The sequence below is a fragment of the Mauremys reevesii genome, linkage group 18 (assembly GCF_016161935.1).
Source record: "Mauremys reevesii isolate NIE-2019 linkage group 18, ASM1616193v1, whole genome shotgun sequence".
NCBI classification, from domain to species: domain Eukaryota; kingdom Metazoa; phylum Chordata; order Testudines; family Geoemydidae; genus Mauremys; species Mauremys reevesii.
This window is the reverse complement of record NC_052640.1, coordinates 4,233,418-4,255,445: the sequence shown is the minus strand read 5'-3', so window position 1 is coordinate 4,255,445 and position 22,028 is coordinate 4,233,418. Positions and strand designations below refer to the sequence as shown.

Here is a 22,028-nt window from a genome sequence, read left to right as displayed (position 1 = left end):
TGGCCCTGGGATCCCCTCTGGGCCCTGGGACACTGTGCTTAGGACGTCGAGGGGCTCCCTTCCTAACGAGGGGCTCCCTTCCTAACGAGGCCCCATGTCCTTTACACAAAAAGCAGGCTCAAGTCTGCTGTCGAGCCTCCTCCCTGAAGAGAGAAGGAATGCGTCATGCCAGCGCACAAGCCACCTCCAGCCTCTCTGCAGCCGTCAAACACAATGGCAATACTACGAACACTGTGCTGCACTGGAACGTCTGCAGTCCAAAGCGGACAGGAATGAGGCAGTGCCGGAGATGCGGGCAGCCACAATGTACCGGGTATGTGAGGCAACAATGGAGGGGTTAAATGCAGGGGCCTGTGGCATTTCCATTACATGGGAGGCGAAGGGAATATCTCGTAACAATATGACCTTCAAAAAGCATCACATAAAAGGAGAGAAGCATCAGAAACAATTGCCCCATGAGTAATGTACATTTTATAGTTAATTTTCTCCAGCTGAAATTTTCACTGATCATCAGGCTAATGGCCTCATCTCAGCCTGCTTAGTCATTATCAGTCTACTGCTGCATTCATAGAATCATAGAATATCAGGGTTGGAAGGGACCTCAGGAGGTCATCTAGTCCTGCCCCCTGCTCAAAGCAGGACCAATCCCCAGTTCCCTAAATGGCCCCCTCAAGGACTGAGCTCACAACCCTGGGTTTAGCAGGCCAATGCTCAAACCACTGAGCTATCCCTCCCCCTGTCATTCAGACAGACCTATTAGCATGGCTATCATAAAACAGATGTCCAGTGTAATCAAGGTTCATTATCTCAACAGGCTCTCACAAGCAAACTGCTGCACAACCACTTCGCTCCTCTTGGAAGCTGCTCCTTACCTTGCCACACAAGTAAATGATATTGGTGTCCGGGTCATAGAATGGAAGCAGCACCCCATTGCTGGTGTCCATTTCGTGCAGGGCTATTGGCTCGTCCATATTTTTCTGCAAATGAGATTTGTATGAGATCATAGAGAACAGAAATCCCCAGTAAATTCATTAGCTAAATCCTTTGTGATTCCTACTGTTTAGGGGAATGACCAACAGCAATTTCACTTCTCTGAAGGACCTTACATTGTAGCATGCACGGTCATTGTTTGAGAGAACACTGGTTTTCTGAGGACCTGCTATCAAAAGCTGTTTTTAACAGGTCCCCCCAGACACACGCCAAGTTAAGGAAGAGATTAGAGACACAATCATGGTACTAAGTCTATTGCACAATCTAAGCAACAGACCATGTCACAGCTAGGTACTACACTGTGTTGGCACATGGAAGAGGCCCTCTCGGAAGGCCTGGAGGATCTGCTTTTTGCTTTGGTCAGATTTACATTTGGCTTGGCTGGCTTGTTCTAGGACACCGCTGCTTTGCATATATTTTCTGATCTGTTCAATAATAAATGCAGCTTTGAATATTTAGCTGCTGTTATGCCTTCACTGTTCTTGGGAAGACACAGGAGACTTCCTCCAAGGAGATTATACAAGAGTCAATTTCCTTTACAGATACAAATTTGGGTCCTAAACAGGTTGGCGCTGTCCTCGGCTGTGACATGTAGGGGCAGGATTAGAGAGCTAAGGAGCAGGGGAATATAATCTCACTAATGAAATGTAACCGTTGCGGTAACTAGCAGGCTGTTTTGGCCAGTAACTTATGACAGCATTATAACTAGGGACAAGCTGGATGGGCACATACAGGGTTCCACAGGGCGAGCTGCCGTTCACTCATGCGGCTGAAGCCGGTGGTAAAGACGTTGCCATCGGAGAGGAAGATGGCTCTCATGGGCCGTGCTCCCTCATGGGCCCTCTCCTTCTCCTGAAATGGATTTGCAGAGAAAAACATTCAGCACTCAAGAGAAATCCTGATTCATGATGAATTAACCCAAATTCTATTTGTCGAGTTGCATAGAACCACTGCCCCAAGAAGCTGACCAGATGGTATACAGTCCTTGCCCAAAGCTCCAGGTGAAAAAATAATTACTAATATACAAGAGAAGTAGCATCTGTTCAGTTGGTTTCTTTCAGCGCCACCTATCATGCAGAATTACACATTCTAAAAGCAAGATTAAAACAAACTGATATTTCAGCAAGCTACAGCACATGCAAATAGACAGCTATGCCACTAACTCTCCCTCTGCGTCTATCGGTACCCAATTTTGCCTGAAAATTACGCGAGAAATTACCCTTGTGCAGATTTAAAAATCGGGCCCAAAATGTTGATAATTCAAGCACAAATGCCAATAAAATTAAGCAGAGTGCCTCAGCACTGCTACCCTTCCTGTAACATTTCACCGGCTTTGCAAATCTCTCACCACATTAAACAAAACACAAACACTGAGTTTGTCTACATGCTTTTGCTAAGCATCTCCTGCACTGACACTTCACTGCTTTTAGCATACTCACAGCAACGATTTCTTGTTTCCTAGGGTCAATCACTCGGACTTTTTTGTCTTTAGAAGCTGTACAGATCAGGCTGCCGTTGCGATTCCAGCTCACATTGTAAATCATGTCCAGATGCATGTCATCCAGGTTTATAAGGGCTTCACCTGTTCCCACATTCCAGATGATGACTATATTATCACAACCTAAAGGAGAACAGTAGCCAAACCTTAGAGCCAACCCACAACCAGCGCGCACAGGACAGTGTTCAGAGGGGTTTAAAACAAAGGATCGTTCTAAGGGAAGCCAGTTCTATTCTCAGGAAGAGGAAAAAACTTGATCTATGTTCTGCTTCCATCATTAATTGTGTTACTGCAGGACGAGGAGCCCTGGTAACAGACCAAGACCCTACTGTGCTAGCAACAAAAGCAGATTCTCCAGAGTAAAGAGACCTCCCCCATACTTCATATGGGTTGCAGATGCACCGTCAGTATCAATCTGTGCAGCCATGCCATGGGTACAACATGCAGAAAGTCTGCTTCCATTTTAAGGGGGTAATTAAGTCAGAAAGCTGTAAAGCAGGATAGAGCCACCCGCACCCTCCAGGATTCACCACCTGGGCATGTTTCAAGACGCTCGTAAGTTTTGTGTTTGGGATGAAGAACATTTCTCAAGGTCAGTGGCATTAAGGATGTCCTGCAGAGGCCAAGAACAGAAGGTACAATGTCTTAGTGCCTCCAGGCACGTGCCCGATATGGAGCATTGTACAATCTGTTCCCAGCGCTTGCAATGCAAGAATGAAATAGGAAGGACTCACAGGTGTAAGCAGCTTCAGGAGAATTCACACAGAACCCTTCCTGTAGATTATTAGTTGACTGGGGATGAGCATTTGATACAAATTAATTAGCAGAATTTGAAGACCACTGGGGTAACCTGGTGGCAGAAGGTGGCTATTGAGAAGTTGGTGTCAGGCTGGAGGACACTTCTGTTTATAGCAGCGACAACTATACAGGCCAAGTGGGCGAAAGGCCGGCAGGGTTTGCTTTCTGCTGTGGTCAGATTTATGCTTAGCTCAGCTGGCTTGTTGCATGTTCCAGCAGGGTCAAGGAATGGAAACTTTCTCCTTCTTAAACACAGGAAGTGAAAAGCCACTTCTTGGTATTTTAGCTGCCACTTAGATTATTGTGCTCTGTTCTTCCCTTCCTGTGCCAGACCTTCAGTCACGACACTTTGATAGAGAACAGCCCCAAAGGCTCTCCAAGATCCCTCCCCCGCCTCTGCTGGGCGCTCATCAGCCTGACAGCTCTCTATCTTGACCCCACCCCATTCCCAGTTTCCCTTTGGCCCAGGTTAGCAGTAAGGGGCTAGCAAGAATGGAGACTTTCACACGGCAGCGCCATTGCACACAGGCACTAATACTCAGCACAAGCACAGCACTTGTCATCTTCAAAGCACTTCATAAGCCTCCCAACCAGCCATCCAGTGGCCAGATCCCAGGTTTAGTGGGGGTGGACGTAGCATTCTGAAACCTAGATTCCCTCCTGATTCTAATGAATCTGTGCCCTACCAGCCCGTCTGCCCTGTGCTCATCCTGCTTTCCCGACTTCCTCCTGGCCTGGCATTCTGCCTCTTCCCCCAGTACCCCTCCTCTACTATAAACACTGCACTGCTAAAACAGTGGAGCCCTTTCCAGGCCCAGCTAGCCACCCCTTTTTCATGCACTACGGATCCCAGGCTATCCCAATTGTGCCCCTGAACTCCCAGTGTGGCAGTGCACGAAGAATCGGTACATGGGCAGCAAATCGAGCCCAGAATGTCCTGAACACCCCTAATATGGCACCCAGGCAAAGCTCAGAAGGGGAGACGTTAAGACAGGCACCTTCATAAACCATCCTTTCCCTCACTGATATGCATTCCCACCCCCAAACCCAAGCAAGACATACAATCCTGGACCAAACAGCCACACACTCCCTGTTCCTGCCTTCAAGATATACATCCCCTGCCCAACTATGAAAATCCACCCAGCTCCCGCCCTCATATTCTGGAGACACCCAAAAGATGTTCCAGATTTGTTTCGTCACCAAAGACATGGTCACACTAATATCCTCCCTGTTCTAGCTGGTCTCCAGTGCAGCCGGAAGAGCTGGAGGTGCCGGTTACACTGCTCCGCATGCCAGACTGAAAGGCGGAACACTGGGCCTAGCGCAGCCATCCAGTGAATTAAGAATCCGGTTCCTGGGATTTGCAGCTGCTTCCAGCAACGCCCCAGACCTCCTGGGATCCTGTCTCTTTAAAATTTCTCTAGTGCAGAGAATGATTGACAAAGGAGTCGGCCAGCACTTCCTGGTCTGATCACACACTAAGAAGTAACTGGGGTAGGAAGCAGCAGAGAAGAGGGAAAACAGTGGCTGAAGCCAGCCTGGGGCCAGCAAATCCTCAGGGAACTGGGCACCAAGGCTCCCCACGCCCCACCTGCAGAAAGCCGAGTTTCGCCAAGGCAAAGAGCATGCCAGGAGAGGAACCCCCAGCTCCACCTCCTCCTCCCTCAGCCTGCAGAGAGGGCAGGCTCGGCAGCTGTGCACAGGGGGTTTCTGTGCCTCCATAACTGCACAGCCTGCCTGGAGTTTGTCTCTCAGCTGATGAGAAGCTGGAGCAGCAGGAAGGGAAGCGAAGTGGCCTGGCTCAGCCCAGGCTTGGTAGGGCAGAGAAATGCACTGTGGGAAGATAATGGGAGAGACCCACGGCTGGTACTGGCTACCAGGGAAAGTTACGGACTGACTGACTCAGAGCACCGGTTGCTGACTGAGACCTCCTGGGGCTCCGGATTACAGCAACGCAAGGCACTAGGGAAGGGCCCCCAGCTGGGGGGAGACAGACACAGCCATGGCTGTATCATGAACTGTTACACGTGGGCTTTGGTTGCTGTTATTAAAAGGAAAGAGGAATCACCCTGCCCACTTTGTGACTGCACCGCTGCAGACTGCGCCTTGCCAGGAGCCAGCGCACAGAGAGCCTGGGTTCCGCAATACGACACTGGTGCAAGTAACCAACGTGCGAGGCGTGTGGCCTGGCAAGCAAAGGACTGGGAGCCAGCAATTTCTAACCTGTAACCCCAGCTGTGTCACCAAAGCACTCAGAGGCCTTGCACACGGGCTAAGTATGGCCATGTGACCTACCTCACAGGGGCATCATGAGAACTAGCTCACATTTGTGAAGGGCGCTGAGGAAAAGCACTAGGTAAGTGCTGAGAACTTCTAGAGGAGGAAAAAAAAGCTTTAAACAGACGGCCAATTCCTGCCTGCATAGGTTTGGTTATTGCAGCAACTTCAGCTCACACAGTTTTGGACCCTCTTCAAATCCAAAACTCGAGACACAACTAAGTGACTTTTGCTCAGCTTTGCTGCATCACCTATGGGCGAGAAGGGTTTCATCGGAGAGGGGACATGTGGATGGCACTGAACAGGGACTCTGCTACTAAGGAGACAAGGGTCACATAAGAGAAAGACTGAATCACCCCCTCTCTCTAGTGGAGGAATAAGGGGAGAAGAGAAGGTCCCGGAGTGAACCGGATGAATTTGATGGATGTGTTTCTTTGAGGCATTCTGAGGGTGAAGAGGTTTCACACTTGGGGTGCAGGGGTTTTAGAGCATTGGTCGCACTTTGCACTTCTCTGTGTGCTGAACTTCGAGAGGGGATGAAGCAGGAAGAGGAGGAGGTGGTCGTGAGGCTAGAGGAGGAAGAGGTTGGTAACGCAGGAGCGCGGAGAGGCGCAGTGCCCGCCCACACACACTATGGCAGGGGAGTGAGATTTTCTGAGGTGTGGGAGTACTTCCACATTGCCCCGCCCCGGACTGGTCACCACCCTAGCCAATACGCTGCCTGCAGGCTCTGTGGCCGACAGGTCAGCCGTGGTCCAGGACTGAACGTTGGGACCACCGCTCTGTGGAAACACCTGAGGAGCATGCACAGAGAGGCGCTGGAGAAGAGTGGGCACAGGCAGGTCAACCAATGCCCAGTGGCGCACTTGCCTGTGGCACAGCACCAGCCAGTCGCAGAGGGGGAATGGGCTCACCTCATGGAGCAGATGGGGGCGCTGGCTCTGCGTGCCAGCCAGCGGGAGAGGGAAGTGGAGAAGAGGGAGAAGGCCGTGGAACGCAGGGCAAGGGCCGTGGAGCGGCGCGAGAGGGCCGTGGAGCGGCGCGAGAGGGCCGTGGAAGAGGAGGAGAGGTCTCTGACAGAGAGGGTGCTGAAGATGAAGGCTGAGGAGGTTCAGGTGCGGCTGAAAGGCACATGCGAGAGGGAAAGTGCCCTGGCCTCAGCTGCTGCTCTCCCCGTGCATTTTGTGTAGGAATACTTGGGTTATGAGACTAAGAGCAACACCCAGGCAGGTGACTGAAGCAACATTTTAAGACCTGGTGTGAACTGTCTGGACTGTGTTCTAGGCCTCTGACCCACGAAACAGAACCACCAATCTCCCTGATTCCCTTCAGCCTTGGACAGCCTCCTTCTGAAACAAAAGGCACAGATCTTGCATGTTCAAAGCTGGGCCAAACAAACAATTATATGGCTCCTGGTTTCTGACACTGGGGAATACGGAGCTCCACCAGGCACACGCAGTCTCAACAAGAGCCCTGCACAAGCAATACTGTGGGTGGACTCCGCCAGTCATGGCCCTAGCAGGCCTACGATGTGGTCAGTCAAACCTTCGGTTAGGAGACCAGTTTGAAACCAAACCGAAGTCTCAAAAGACACCTCCCTATGCAGAGGGCACAGAGGATCTGACGACCCAGAAAAGATTCCAGTGAAACTCTGCGTTTCCATTACTAGGCTCAAAACCAACCTAGCCAAGTTTCGCACAGTTTCCGGCGATGCAATAAAGTCCTCACACCACTTTTACGGATATTGACTTGGACCACAAAAATATTTCTTCATCTTGTTTTCTTAGGCATGCCTGTCACAGAATGTAATTGTAACAGAGGTTAAAAGAATCCCGTTGGATGGACTGTGCAAATAGAGGGGATAGTAAGTTCTGAAAATGAGAGTTTGTGAAAAGACTCTCCAAACACATGCAGGTACCATTCAGATGGACATGCAAGACTGTTTGGCTAGTCTCATACAGGGACTTTGGCTCTGTCTACATGGGAAAGTTATATCAATTCAGCCAAATTGATATGGCATCCTTAAACCAAAATAAGCATCTTCCCAAGGGGGCTGCACAGATTTCACTACATCAGTGCCGTTCTCGTGCAGATAAGGCCGGGCCGGGCTAGTCAATAGGTGGACCGTGGGCCAAATCCCGACCAGATGCTTTTCGGCAGACTGCGCAGGCTGAACCTGGAGCCGCATCCACTCCCCAGCACAGGGTCCCCAAGCACGGAGCTGGTGACCACAGTGTTCCCCTGGGCGGTTGCTTGTGCAGCCTCAGCCCCACCGGCAGCAGTGCACAGATGGGGCAGGGGGTGAGTGGCAACGTTTAGGAGGGGACGTCTGCACCCCCCCTCCACACACACACACGCAGTCTAATGTGTCTCCACTATGCCCTGCCCCTCCAATCAGGAAGCGATGGGAGTGGAACGTGCTCATTCTTCAGCCCAGAGGGCAGCACTGTCTGGGCCCTAATTCAAATTCTTCTCTGCGTTTCCTGGAGACGGTGGGGTTGGCTGGGCCATGGAGTTGCAATTTGTGGGCCTCGGGCCCTACCTGGCAACCCAGCTGGCAAGTGCCTGAAAGGATCCTGCAGCAGCCGCTTGTGCCGGGGCACCAGGCACAGCGCGCGCACACCCCCGGTGCTCCCCAGAGCCCCCCACCCTGGCTTTGTCTCCTCCCCACCCCGTGCTTCAGGGCCAGTCAGAGCCCTTCCAGCCTCCCGCCCACACACACACGCCAACCAGCCTCTTTCCCGTCCCAGTCTGTCTCCAGTCACTCACTACTGCCACATCCTGGCCTCCCCAGGCCTGCTCTCTGGAGTCTCCTTGGTCCCTCCCACTATCCGGAGCCTCCTGGGTATCGCTGCTAGCAGACACCTAAGTTGCAGACCCAGTCCCCTACCAGGTTTCCATCATAGGTTATTCACATAGTTATACACTGCACTGAGTGTGAAAACCATGTTAAGTCTAACAGTATTTGAAAATTGTTGCCAACACTGTTGTAAACTTCTGCTAACGTGGACAGGACCAAAGATGGAACTGGACGGAGAGAGGAGGCCTGCAATATGTATGCTTATAGTCTTTGACACCTTTGCTTTGATACCTTGGATTATCAGTGAGAGACCACCACCCCCATTTGTTATTTTCTGTTAATATATGAGAAACTGACCTGGAAAAGAGAAACATTTACACTTTTATTAAAAGCAAGTGAGGAGGGCGGGGGGAAAGAGGGTGAATTGTTGAATAGCTGAACCTGAAATGGTTGTTATACTTGCTTATCAATAAAGTGTGGAATGGTTTAAATGCAACTGTTTCCTGCAGACAATTTCCTAGGTCTCATATCTGCAAATCAGAGACAGCAAGTGCTCAGCACAGAGTGGGAGAAAATGTTTTTTTCTGCATTAGCAGAAAAAAAAAAGCAGTATTGTTTTGTTTATACTGCATCTAGGATAATGCGGTCCGTGACTGGTAATCCGTTAAAACAAGAACAGTATCGTAATTGACCCAGCCCTACAAACCAAAGGAACTCAGGCAAATGGTAACAGGGAAGGGTCAGCAATTCCCCTCCGAATTATCTGGTGTACGAACAAAACGTAGGCAAGAGTCATTCATTCCCCCCGCAATGCTTACACATCATACCTGCACTGAGCAGCACATTGCGTGCAGTTGGATGCCAAGCAACGATGCCAACTCTTTTTGAATGGCCTTCTAAAACTACCACGGGCTCCGTCAAGGAGAGAGTGAGTCCGTTCTCTGGGATCTGCCATACCTGCAAAGGGGTAGGTAAAAATGATTACTGAAGGGCCATCAACTTTAAAGGACACACCAGTCATTCCATATGTGCTGTACCATTAACAGAAGTCCAAATTCACCCCTCTTGATCTGGGCTGGAAGGCAAGAAAGCGAGGGACTCATTCATGGTCCCAAATAAGTCTGTGCCATGACTGGGCTGCTTGGAACATACCTCTGTAGATCAGTGTCTTGAGGGCACACAATTTGGCCAGTGATATTTTTAATCCACATCTTCCCCATTTCCTCGTCCAAGGAGACACTTCATTTAAGACACACTCCTAAATAAACGGATTCAAATAAATTCTCTTGCATCTCAAACTGCATCTGAATAAACGGATCCATTTCCTAACCACATTGTTGGGAAGAACAGGCAGCCATCTTAGGGTTGGGGTTCCCTAGTTTTAATAGAGGTGGCTGTACTTGGATTAAGAATGTTCACAGTGGCTTCTTTGTTAAAATTCAAGGTCTGATTTCTGTCATTGGTTATATGGGGAGTGCAGTTAGGTGCTGGTGGAGGTTAGAGAGGTGCAGGTCGGGACACCAGAGTCGGCAACCTTTCATAAGTGGTGTGCCAAGTCTTCATTTATTCACTCTAATTTAAGGTTTCGCGTGCCAGTCATACATTTTAACGTTTTCAGAAGGTCTCTTTCTATAAGTCTATAACACAACTAAACTATTGTTGTATGTAAAGTAAAAAAGATTTTTAAAATGTTTAAGAAGCTTCATTTAAAATTAAATTAAAATGCAGAGCCCCCCGGACTGGTGGCCAGGACCCGGGCAGTGTGAGTGCCACTGAAAATCAGCTCACGTGCCACCTACGGCATGCATTCCATAGGTTGCCTACCCCTGTTCTACACAAAGAGCTGCCAATTCACTCCACTTCCAATCCACAGCACCACATTTGTGTGCTAGAGGTGTAGCAAGATGTCTTCAGGCAGCTGGAGAACTCAGTCTGAAGGAGGAAACACCAGAGATCATGAAATCCCAAACATTAAGAATCATGTCTCTTTGGAATTTTAAGTGAGGAGGCGGGACAGGGCATTTAATAAAGGTGGTTTCTGTGATTCATCGGTGTTTTTCATTTCTCAACCAAATCTGACCTACATATAACAAAACAAACTATAACTGCCCACCAACAGATGGCAGCATAACCGCAAATTGCTTCAACCTTCTATTGTTTGCTTTTTTGGAAGGATTGACTAAGGACTGTCAGATTCTGCCCGCAATACTCAAGCAAACTGTCAAAGTCAAGTCCAGTCAGCCAGAATGAGATGTGATTCAAACGGATTTTGGAAATAAAATGGGGTTGGTAGATACACACAGCGGGGCCAGCATGGATTTTAGCACTAATCCCAATTTCTCCACTCCAACAGAGCATGGACACTGTAACCAAAAAAAACAAACAAACCAACCAACCCCCACAATTTAGAGAGAGACAGATGCTCAAAGCAAATCAGGTTACCTCAAAATAACCCCAAATTGATTTTCACTGTTCACTGATGCAGCTTCCTGAATGATGTCTCTGCCCTGTAAAGATCACTGGACATCCTTGCTTTGCCATCAGTCACTGCTAGCTAGGTATAACTGTTTGCCAGGTTAAACATTCAAGCCTTGATAGTAACTTGAATTACTCGGAGGGTTTAAATCTTGTTTTCTCCTTTATCTGGTTCATTCCACCACTGAAACAGTGCTAGCAGCAACAACGGTATTTAAACATGGCTTTTGTTAGTAACCACCGTGTTTAACCAGGTTACAAAACTCCGCATACATACCCGTTCACTCCCATCCTATTCATTTTGAAGTCTTCAGGAGTTTTGCCACTGATTTCAACAAGAACCACAGCTAGAGCACTATGTTAGAGGATCACGTTAGCTATATAACAAGATTCCCAGACTGTCACTGTGTCACTCTGAAGCCTAAAATGCCTGTTGTGTCAGTGTGACACAATGGAAACAGCTACAAGCATGGCAGAGAGCTCTTTTTGTTCAGAATATTATCAGGTTCAATCACAGGATTTCACAGTCTGTTACCATCCAATTTTTAAATTCTTGGCCATTTTTACTTTACAAATTACACCCACACATGTACAGCCGCAGCCAGGCATGTATCTATGCCGTTCCAAGAGTCCCAGACCATGGTGATATCAGAATTAACTCAACCACTCACTAACCCTTCTCTGCAGCTAATTTGCATGCAACAAATCCATTGGTTGCGTGAGGGAGAAGGCACAGATGGTGGATTATTTGGCCCAATTGCACCCATCACCAAGTCCTTGCCTGAAGTTCTAGCAGCAACAAGAGCATTAGAAACCCCACCACACCTCTAGTTTGGTTTTAATTGTTCTGGGAAAAAAATTCCTTGGTGAATTTTAGAAAATCATTTGCTACTGGTCTGGAGAGCTCAAGTATCAGGTGTAAACAGGGGTTCCCCACAGAAAATACCAGTGAAACAAATTTAAAAGCTACAGAAAAATGCTGAAACTGGGAGAACTATTGGGCGGGGGGGAGGGGGAAGAGGCCACATGCATTTCACAGCAGTTGTAGAGCACTGTAATCCTTTGCAAATTGCAAAATCTACTGGTCTAATAATCCTGCTTGGTATTGCAAAACACAGGGAAAGCAAAAGGTCAGACTATGCTCCAGAGTGAACTGGCCAACTCATTCCAGCGCAGGGTGGGGCGTCTCTTCTGTGTGGGACGAAATCCGATGTGGGGCAAGTTAAGTAGCTTCCAGTTTGGTCACAGGATCTAGCCTGCTAAAGGCCCAGACATGAGACACATTGAGACATGGGACAATTGCCCAGAATGAGGCACACAAAGGAGAGCTTAAAATGTTGCGAGAGTCATTGCTTTGACATCAGTTGTATTTTCTATCAGTTGCATTTCCTAAATTGGCATTCCTGCATCAGCTTTCAATACAGGAAGCAAAGCAGCACCAGGAAGGTTGCTTTTCAGAAGAACAGCAGGAGAGAGGTTTCTTGCACTAAAAGCACACATGAGAATAAGGATAGTTCCACCATTTTTCAGTGGTCGCTTTCCTTTATACCCTTAAAAAGAGTATCAATAACTATTTTCCCATGTCCCCTAAATTAGTGAACAGAAACTCAGTTTCTAGAAGTGACAGATTTATTACACAAACATTTCAAGGGTGATAGACTGGGAGAAATTGTTATATATGGTGGCTGAAGTAAAGGAGCAAATCAGGAGGTCTGGGTTCTAAGCCCCAGCTCTGCCAATGATTGCATCAACTTGGGGAGATCACTATGTCTTTCTGTGCCTTAATTTCCCCATCTGTGACATGAGGAAACTATTTCCCTACCTCATTGCGGAGGGGGGGGGGGTGTTACTGTCCTATTTAGATTCTCGTACTATGCCCATCACCACAGGATCTGAGTGATTAATTCATTGTTTGAGGTGCTGGGATACTATGGTAATTAAAGGCCACAAAAACACTAACAGAACTATACTTGTGCGTCACTGGCATTATTTCTAGCGTGGTGCTTCCAGCTAAGCTACCTGGTGCCTCTAGTTACGGCAAGAGCTCTGGTTTAATTTTTAAACACACTCAATGGTCAATAATTTAATAAAATTATTTACCAAATCAACTTCTATGGGCCACTGCATGAAAACAAACTACCAGTTCACCTTATTTAAAAGGCTGCTCGCTTATGCCAGAATTAATTCCTCCCATCTGAGAAGAGCCATTTGATATCTTCTATAAGTCCTTCCATAATAAACATTTTCCAGCTGAATACAAAACCTGCAGTACATTACAGTCATTCACAAGGTTCCTAAGCATGAATATTTAAGTAGTTCCTCATTTGCTGGCACAAGAGAATCATTCTTCAAAGGAAACATCCAACATATCTGCATAGCACAGCACTTTAAAGGAAGTCTCTCTGAAAGCAATTCAGAGAGGAAAGGATGGGAACTGCTCATCTCATTCTTTTGTCAGAGCAGGAAAATGAAGGTAACTTACTAGAAAACAGTAGATCCACATTGCAGGATAGCATTTCCTCAGATCTCAGTTAGATTGAGGTTCATTGTAATCAGCACTATACAAACACAGAATAAAGGATGGGCCCTGCTCTGAAGAGTGTACAGTCTCAGTATTAAAAAGGAGATATGTCATTCAGTGTGATTATTCACATGCCAGTATGATCTAAATTGGCTTCATTTGCCACATGGCTGATTTGCAGGGAGTCTTTTAGCACCACATCCTAATAAATATCAGTGATCAGAGGAGGGACTTAGGCTGGTCTTTGCCACTGATGCTCTTTTTCCAAACACAGAATCTTCAAAATGAAGAGCTGGAAGGGACCTCGAGAATTCATCAAGTAAACCTAGACCATCCCTGACAGGGGGTTGTCCAACCTGTTCTTAAAAACCTCCAGTGATGGGGATTCTACAGCCTCCCTTGGAAGGCTGTTCCCAAGCTTAACTTGCCTGAATGTAAACCTCCTTGGCTGCAGATTAAGCCCATTACTTCTTTGTCCTGCTTTCACTGGACATGGAGAACAACTGATCACTATCTCCTAAATAGCAGTTAACATATCTGAAGAGCATTATCAGGTCCCCGCTCTGCCTTCTTTTCTCAAGCCTAAACATGTCCAATTTTTTTATCCGTTCCTCACAGGTCCAGTTTTCTAAACCTTTTATCCAATTTGTCCACATCTTTCCTAGAGTGTGGCACCCAGAATTGGACACAGAACTCCTGCTGAGGCCTCACCAGAGCCGAGTAGAGTGGGACAATTACCTCCTGTGTTCTACATACAACACTCCTGTTAATACACCTCAGTATATTAGCCTTTTTTCACAACTGCATCACACTGTTGACCCATTCAATTTGTGATCCACTATAACCCCAGATCCTTTTCAGCAGTACCACCACTGAGGTAGTTATTCCCCATTTTGTAGTTGGGCCTTTGGTTTTTCCTTCTTAAGTGAAGTACTTTGCATCTCTAGTTACTGAATTTCATCTTCTTGATTTCAAACCAATTCTCCAATTTGTCATGGTCATTTTGAATTTTAATCCTGTCCTCCAAAGCGCTTGCAACCCCTCCCAGCATGGTGTCATCCACACATTTTATAAGCATACTCCCCACTCCATTAGCCAAGTTACTAATGAAAATATTGACTAGACCCAGACCTAGGACTGATCCCTGCAGGACCCCACTAGATAAGCCCTCCCAGTCTGACAGCAAACAATTGATCTAGATGGGCTACTCCTTGAGTGTGGTCTTTCAACAAGTTGTGCAGCCACCTTATACTAATTTCATCTAGACCACATTTCCTAGTTTACTAATGAGAATGTCATGTGGGACTGTCTCAAAACTCTTATTAAAATTAAGATATATCACGTCTACTGCTTCCCCCATCCACTAGGCCAGTAACTATCAGATGAAGAAGGAAATTAGGTCAGTTCGGCATGATTTGTTTTTGTGTCATGGGGCCACAAAGAAGAATGTTCTTCCAATATATTAAGGACCTATTTCTATTGATTAGAGACAGGCATGTGAATTTTTCTTGTTCTCATTTCTTTGCACCCAAAGCAAAGACACTAATGGTGTGTTTACACACAGGCTAGTGCATCCATGTTAATAAAGGTCTTGCAGGGATGAGCTGGCCTAAAGCTTGATCGTTTTCATACAAATTTTTGGTAGAAAAATCCACACTGAGTGGATGTTTTCAGAGAACTATCCACAGTGACTCCAAGATCTCTTTGAGTGGTAACAGCTAATTTAGACCCCATCATTTTATATGTATAGTTGGGATTATGTTTCCCAATGTGCATTACACTTTGCTTTCTTCAATGTTGAATTTCATCTGCCATTTTGTTGCCTAGTCACCCAATTTTGAGAAATCTTTTTGTTGCTCTTCGCAGTCTGCCTGGGACTTAACTATCTTGAGAAGTTTTGTATCATCTGCAAATTTTGCCACCTCACTATTTACCCCTTTTTCCAGATCATTTATGAGCACATTGAACAGGACTGGTCCCAGTACCGGCCACTGGGGGACACTACTATTTACCTCTCTCCATTCTGAAAACTGACCATTTACTCCTACCCTTTGTTCCCTATCTTTTAACTAGTTATCAATCCAGGAGAGAACCTTCCCTCTTATCCCATGACATCTTACTTTGCTTAAGAGCCTTTGGTGAGGGTCCTTGGCGAAGGCTTTCTGAAAATCTAAATACACTGGATCCCCCTTGTCCACAAGCTTGTTGACCTCTCAAAGAATTCTAGTAGATTGGTGAAGCACGATTTCCCTTTACAAAAACCATATTGACTATCCCCAACAAATTCATCTATGTGTCTCATAATTTTGTTTCAACCAGTTCTCCCAGTACTGAAGTCAGGCATAACAACCTGTAACTGCTGGGGTCACCAGTGGAGCCCTTTTTAAAAATTGGGGTCACTTTAGGTATCCTCCAGTCATTTGGTACAGAAGCTGATTTAAATGATAGGTTACAGACTACAGTTAGTAGTCCTGCAATTTCACATCTGAGTTCCTTCAGAACTCATCTTAAGTGCATTAAATATGCGCAATTTCAGCTTCACGCGGTCGGGGGAAAAAAAGGGAGAAAGATTATTTTAATACCGTACCTGTAGTGTGGGCAATTCCGCCCCCCATTACACTCAATGTAATTTTGACTATACGTGATTTTCACTTTACGCGCTGACTGTGAAACGTAACCCCAGCATAAGATACGACAGACCTGTACTTATTGCTGTTTAGTTTATCAATTTGTTCCAAGACCACCCTCTAATGACCCCTCAATCTGGGACAGTTCATCAGATTTGTCACCTAAAAAGAATGGCTCAGGTTTGGACGTCTCCTTTACATCCTCAACTGTGAGGACAGATGGAAAAAATTCATTTAGTTTCTCCGCAATGGCCTTATCGTCCTTGAGTGCTTCTTCTGCACCTTGATTGCCCAGTGGCACCACGGGTTGTTTAGCAGGCTTCCTGCTTCTGATGTACTTAAAATTTTTTTTTGCTATTACTTTGAGTCTTTGGCTAGCTGTTCTTCAAATTCTTTTTTAGCCTTCCTACTTATATTTTTACACTTCATTTGCCAGAGTTTATGCTCCTTTTTATTTTTCTCACTAGGATTTAACTTCCACTTTTTAAAGGATGCCTTTTTCCCCCTCTTACTACTTCTTTTACTTTGTTTAGCCATGGTGGCTTTTTTGGTTCTCTTACTATGTTTTTATAATTTGGGATATACATCTAAGTTGAGCCTCTATTATAGTGTCTTTAAAACGTTTCCATGCGGCTTGCAGGGACTTTATTTTTGGTGCTGTGCCTTTTAATTTCTGTTTCACTAACCTCCTCATTTTTGTGTAGTTCCCTTTTCTGAAATTAAATGCTACAGTGTTGGGCTGCTGTGGTGTTTTCCCCACCACACGGATGTTAAAATTTAATTATATTATGGTCACTATTACCAAGCAGTCCAGCTACATTCACTTCTTGGACCTGATCCTGTGCTCCACTTAGAACTAAATCAAGAATTGCCTCTCCTCTTGGGGGCTTCAGGACTAGCTGTTCCAAGAAGCAGTCCTTTAAGGTGTCAAGAAATTTTATCTCTGCATCTCTTCCTGAGGTGATATGTACCCAGCCAATATGGGAATAATTGAAATCCCCCATTATTATTGAGGTTTTTTTTATTTTAATAGCTTCTCTAATCCCCCTGAGCATTTCACAGAAAGAATATAGTGGAACTGGAAACAGTTCAGAGAAATGCCATGAAGATGATCAAGGGTATGGAAAGAGGTGACTAATGGGGGATCTGATAGAGGGTCTCCAATATCATGAATGGTGTAGGAACAAGTTATGAGAGAAGTGTTATTTACCTTTTCCTCACAATACAAAAGCCAGGGATCACCCACTGAGGTAGCAGGGTTAATGCATACAAAGAGGAAGTACTTTTTTAAAAGAACATACAACTAACCTGTGGAACTCATTGCCATAGCATGTTGTGATGGCCAAAGTGAAACTGGGTTGAAAAAAGAACTGTGTAAGTTCAAGGAGGATAGGTCCATCAGTGACTATTAGTCAAGATACCCAGAGATGCAACCCCCTTCCATCTCACTACCAGAAGCGGGTGGATCACTCCATAACTGCTCTGTTCTGTACACTCCTCCTGAAGATCTGGTACAGGTCACTGTTGAAGACAAGATACTGGGCAAGATGGACCATGGTCTGACCCAGTACAGCCGCTCTTACGTTTTTATTGCATCTTCAGTCTGCAGAATCTGAACTTTCATTTCAATTAAAAAAAAGTTTCTACCTCTCATGTGAAATTAACCATCGCAATGGAACATAAGTGTCACTGAGACAGTGGCGTTTTCCTGAGTCTGTGGAGAGCCTGAAACAATGGCTCTGGAAGGCACGAACTCCCCTTTCCCCTTTATCTTAACAGGACGCTAACTAAAGCCCACTGACACCTTACATGTCAAAAAATGATCAGCAATGGAATAGTTAATCAGATGGAACAGACATCAGAGTGGGAGTGAAACCCATGGTTGGGAACTGTTGGAGGAAAGGAAATGCAGAGGCAGAAATGGAGGGGAGACAGAAAAAAATGAAAGGAGGATGGAGAAGAGGAACATAAGGCAGAAATGGCAGAACTCCTATAGATAAGAATGTCTTTTGGTGGAAAAAACAATGTGACTTTTTTCATTATTAGGTTATTTACTACCTACAGGACATGTTCTATCGTGCATCTCCCTGCAAACATCCCATTGATGTCAGTGGGAGACTTGTTGTGGACTGAAGGTAGTACAGATTCCTGAACTGGGTGCCCCAAATTCACAGTCAATAGTTGAAAATGGAATTTTCTAAAAGTGAACTGCACAAGCCTGTGTGGTTTTCTCAGTCAGGGCACCAGCATGTTTCTCTTGCTTCATTTTAGTCATTAATGAAGAGTTCAGAACTAATCGACAACTTACATTTCTTATTTTAAAATAGATACATTGGCATTTCTTCAAACCAATAAGACAGACAGTTTAGGAAGCAGGAATTTGAAACCTATATGAAGAGAAGTGGAGAAACCAAAATGCTAAATTATCAGCGCCAAGATAGAATAGCAATTAGAGATGGAAAGAGACCCATTAGATCAGTGGTGGGCAACCTGTGGCCTGTCATGGTAATCCGCTGGTGGGCCGCAAGACAGTTTGCTTACATTGACCATCTGCAGTCGCAGCCGCCCCCAGCGGCCACGGTTCACCGTTCCTCCATCTTACCCGGGTATTTGTAGACAGTTTGTCCCTACATTAGCTGTCACGTAGACAAGCTATCATTGCACTTTCCTGATCTTTCCACTAGTCAATACCTCTGGATGTTCCAACGTGCTTCTCATTGCAACTTGGACTAGGGGCTTATTTTTCCTGCTACAAAGTAGTTCTGGCTTTAAGGTTTGCCAGTTCTGCTGATGTTTATATTTCAGACAGTATTCGTCCCATTTCATATGCCTTCTGAATTGTGGTTTCTTACAGAACATTCTGACACCATTTCAAACAATTCTAGATCAGTCGTGAACTTTACAAATCACAAGTTTGGTGTTTTTTTGGTGTGTGAATACCGTTTTTTGTTTTTTTTTAAACATGCTTCAATTTCTAAGACACAGATGACAGTCAGTGTTGTCCTGAGATAAGACCCTGTAGGAGGAATCTCACCCCCCACTCCAAACATCTGAACACTGAACAGAAGCAAAGCACAGGAAATTATTAATATGACTTTAATATGTAAAAGTTTCAACGTAGTCTTCAGAGTAAAGAGTTTCTACATATGGCCAAACTAAGTTCTTGATAAAACAATTTTTTTCTAGTAATTTAATCTTGTAAGGATTTTCTTTTATTTGTTATGGAGTCAATGCCTATCACTGGTCAAGGCCATCTATTGTTCAATGCGCTCTGACCCACGTTAAAAAAGGAACCCATGCTCAAGGTTGGCACATGCAAAATGTAGAGCCCTGTTAAAGTTTTGACATATCTAAACATCCTGTCGATGTGGAGAAAAGTAAAGTGTTCACCCTTAAATCAAGGGCTGCAACAGTCCTAAGAGCAACTGGGTTTGTCCTCCTTTGCCCCATTCCCACCCTCCTTACTCTTCAATTCCATGCTTCTCCAGCTGGGAGTTCTGGGGGTCGGAGCCATATCTGCCTTCTTCAAAGCACTATAGAATGATACATGTCAATGACTGGCTCCATCATGATCACTTCTTTCTTCCTCCTCCTTACCCCAAAAGACCCCATCTGCGAGACCATGAAAGAATCGCATTTACTGATAGGTTTTGGTTTTGGAACAGTTAGAAGGATGGAGAAAGGCCAAGCCAATTATGCCAAGGCTGACCCCATATCTGGATACTCAGAAGAGAAGGTTCCTCTAGGATTTTTGGGCTTTGATTTTCTTGAACAATGCAATGAAATGTCAAATGGACAACTGTGGAAGTTCAAAATCCTGTAATCCAACTGTGTTTTCACATAGGGTTTAGATTTATAGGTTTCTTCCCAGCTAATAATTGGGTGATCATCATATATAAAAAAAACACAGTATTGTTATGAATGCTGATCATAGTATTAAGTTATCTGACCTGCAGCATCCTGTCTCATACGTCCATTTATAACCTTCAGTGTCTCACTTAACTACAATAGAGCAGTGATATCCCCAAAGGGGGACTCAGCTCCTTGGTGACTTCATCCATCCTGTCACGCAATACTGATGGGGCTGTTAAACACCCTCCTATTCATTCCAATTTGTTTAATTGGCTCCTCCAGAAACACTAGTGCAGGGGTCCCCAACGCGGTGCCCGTGGGTGCCATGGCGCCCGCAGGGGCATCTAAATGTGCCCGCGTCCTAGCCAGCGGTGGAGCATCCGCCAAAATGCCGCCGAATTTCTGCAGCGTTTTGGCGGCGACACCTCTCGATGACGCCACTTGCCGCCAACAAGTGACGTCATCGAGAGGCGTCGCCGCCGAAACACAGAAATTCAGCAACACCACCGCTCGATGATGCCACTTGCTGCTGAAACGCCTCAGAAATTCAGCAGCATTTCGGCGGATGCTCCACCGCTGCCACGGTCCTTCATCTGGCACCCGCCAGACGAAAAGGTTGGGGACCACTGCACTAGTGTCATTGCTTAGCCAGGGCCAGATCCTGCAAGTACAGTGTGACCACTACTATCACTGAAAGTAAATGGGAGAGGAGGCCTTCAGCAGATTGCAGGATGAGGCTTTCAGCAGGTCTGAGAGCAGAGTGCTGTTACAGGAGACACTTACCAGTCTTTGGAAGCAGAGTGTCACCTGCATAGTCAACTCTTAAGGTGGAATAAATAGCCTCTCTAGTGGAATTATTTCTGAAGTCAATGAAGCATCAGTAACATAAAAGCTCACCCAATACTTTTCCCAAACAAATTTTATTTGAAGATCAAACAGAAGTGAAATGTTCCAAATAGAAACCAGGTCTCAGGCTTTTAAATATACTTTTCATTAACTTACCATGACAGTGCAGTCCTCAGAACCACTGGCAATGACTTGATCATTATGGGGACTCCAGTCTATGTCAAGCACCGGTCCTGTGTGACCACATACTGTTGGGTACGACTTGTCAATTCTACCCGTCTAAAAGGAGAAAGAGGGAGAGCTGTAATGTGCAGACCAAACCAGGCAACACACATGGCATTTCACAAGGTAAAAGAACGTTTCCCACACTCTACTCCTCTATCTTCTCCAAACACAACCATTTCATAAGCCTTGACTGTGTGTGTCTATGACTCTCATGCAGCACTGCTCCAGACACATCAATATCCTGACAATTTCTGACGTTGAGACATACACAGACCTGCAGCAAACATGGAAGCTTTCTTCTCTCAGCAGCATGACTGCTTTGCCAGCCCAGCTCCAACGGGTGTTACTGGGAGATACTTCTGGCAAAGGAAGTTAGACCCTCAAATTCTCCTGACTGTGCGGGATTATGGAGTGGTTGTGTCCCCGACATAGCAAGGAGAGTATAAAGGATCTTATTTTGCCACCCTAAATTTGTGTGTGGAGACTGGCAACAGTTACAGATACCCAAGATAAGAGCGATATCAAAGGAGTGTTCTGGACATTGGAACTTCATCACAGCTCAACTGTTGTCACCTTTCATGACTTTAGTTTTTGTGGAAAACACGTGACAGCTGTGCAGAGTGTACCCCTCTATTCCCAGAAAAGAAAAAAGTCAGCCACGCAAACTTCCCATAGATACACCAACCTACCCACCAGGAGACACCTTTGCCTTCTACTGGAAGGAGTTTATCTACGGTGAGAGTTCTGTCTGCATAGCCCATTCAATCCTTGGCCAAACTGCTGACTGATAAGACCATCAGTTAGTGCCATGTGTGATGCGGCTCCCTCTGCACTAGGAACTGGACTGGGACCAAGAGAGTGATAAGATTCACTATAAAAACAATTTCCACATTTATTTGCAACAAAAATTATTCACATTTCTATCAAGAGGTTAGCAAATCTCTAGAGCACTTGCCAATTGTAAGGATAAATCTTACAAGAAAATTAGCTACTGCCTGGTGTTCATCTGAATTTGAGAAGACAGAATTCTAGTAATTTATGGTTCTTTCAATTACTCAAATTGTTCACTGGTACTACAACAAAAGGACCCTGGCAGCTTTGACATCGCTCTATTGTCTG

At 45.7% G+C, this 22,028-nt stretch overlaps 2 protein-coding genes across 5 annotated transcripts in view; one reads left to right on the top strand and one right to left on the bottom strand.

The window, feature by feature from the left end:
- The window catches only part of CORO1C (coronin 1C), an 81,084-nt gene that overhangs the window by 3,345 nt on the left and 55,711 nt on the right, over positions 1-22,028 (bottom strand). For 3 of the 4 annotated variants that reach the window (XM_039505493.1, XM_039505492.1, XM_039505495.1), the window contains exons 3-7: positions 20,841-20,963; positions 9,191-9,320; positions 2,430-2,611; positions 1,723-1,842; positions 873-977 (exon numbers count right to left, since the gene is read on the bottom strand). In XM_039505493.1, coding sequence (XP_039361427.1) covers positions 873-977; positions 1,723-1,842; positions 2,430-2,611; positions 9,191-9,320; positions 20,841-20,963 — 660 coding nt within the window. Of the gene's footprint in view, positions 1-872; positions 978-1,722; positions 1,843-2,429; positions 2,612-9,190; positions 9,321-20,840; positions 20,964-21,598; positions 21,754-22,028 lie in introns of all 4 variants that reach the window. The other variant, XM_039505496.1, reaches the window with a different exon arrangement.
- Positions 4,765-7,141, top strand: LOC120386324 (zinc finger BED domain-containing protein 2-like). Its single transcript, XM_039505497.1, has one exon. The coding sequence runs from the start codon at positions 6,100-6,102 to the stop codon at positions 6,751-6,753; it is 654 nt and encodes a 217-aa protein (XP_039361431.1). The 5' UTR covers positions 4,765-6,099; the 3' UTR covers positions 6,754-7,141.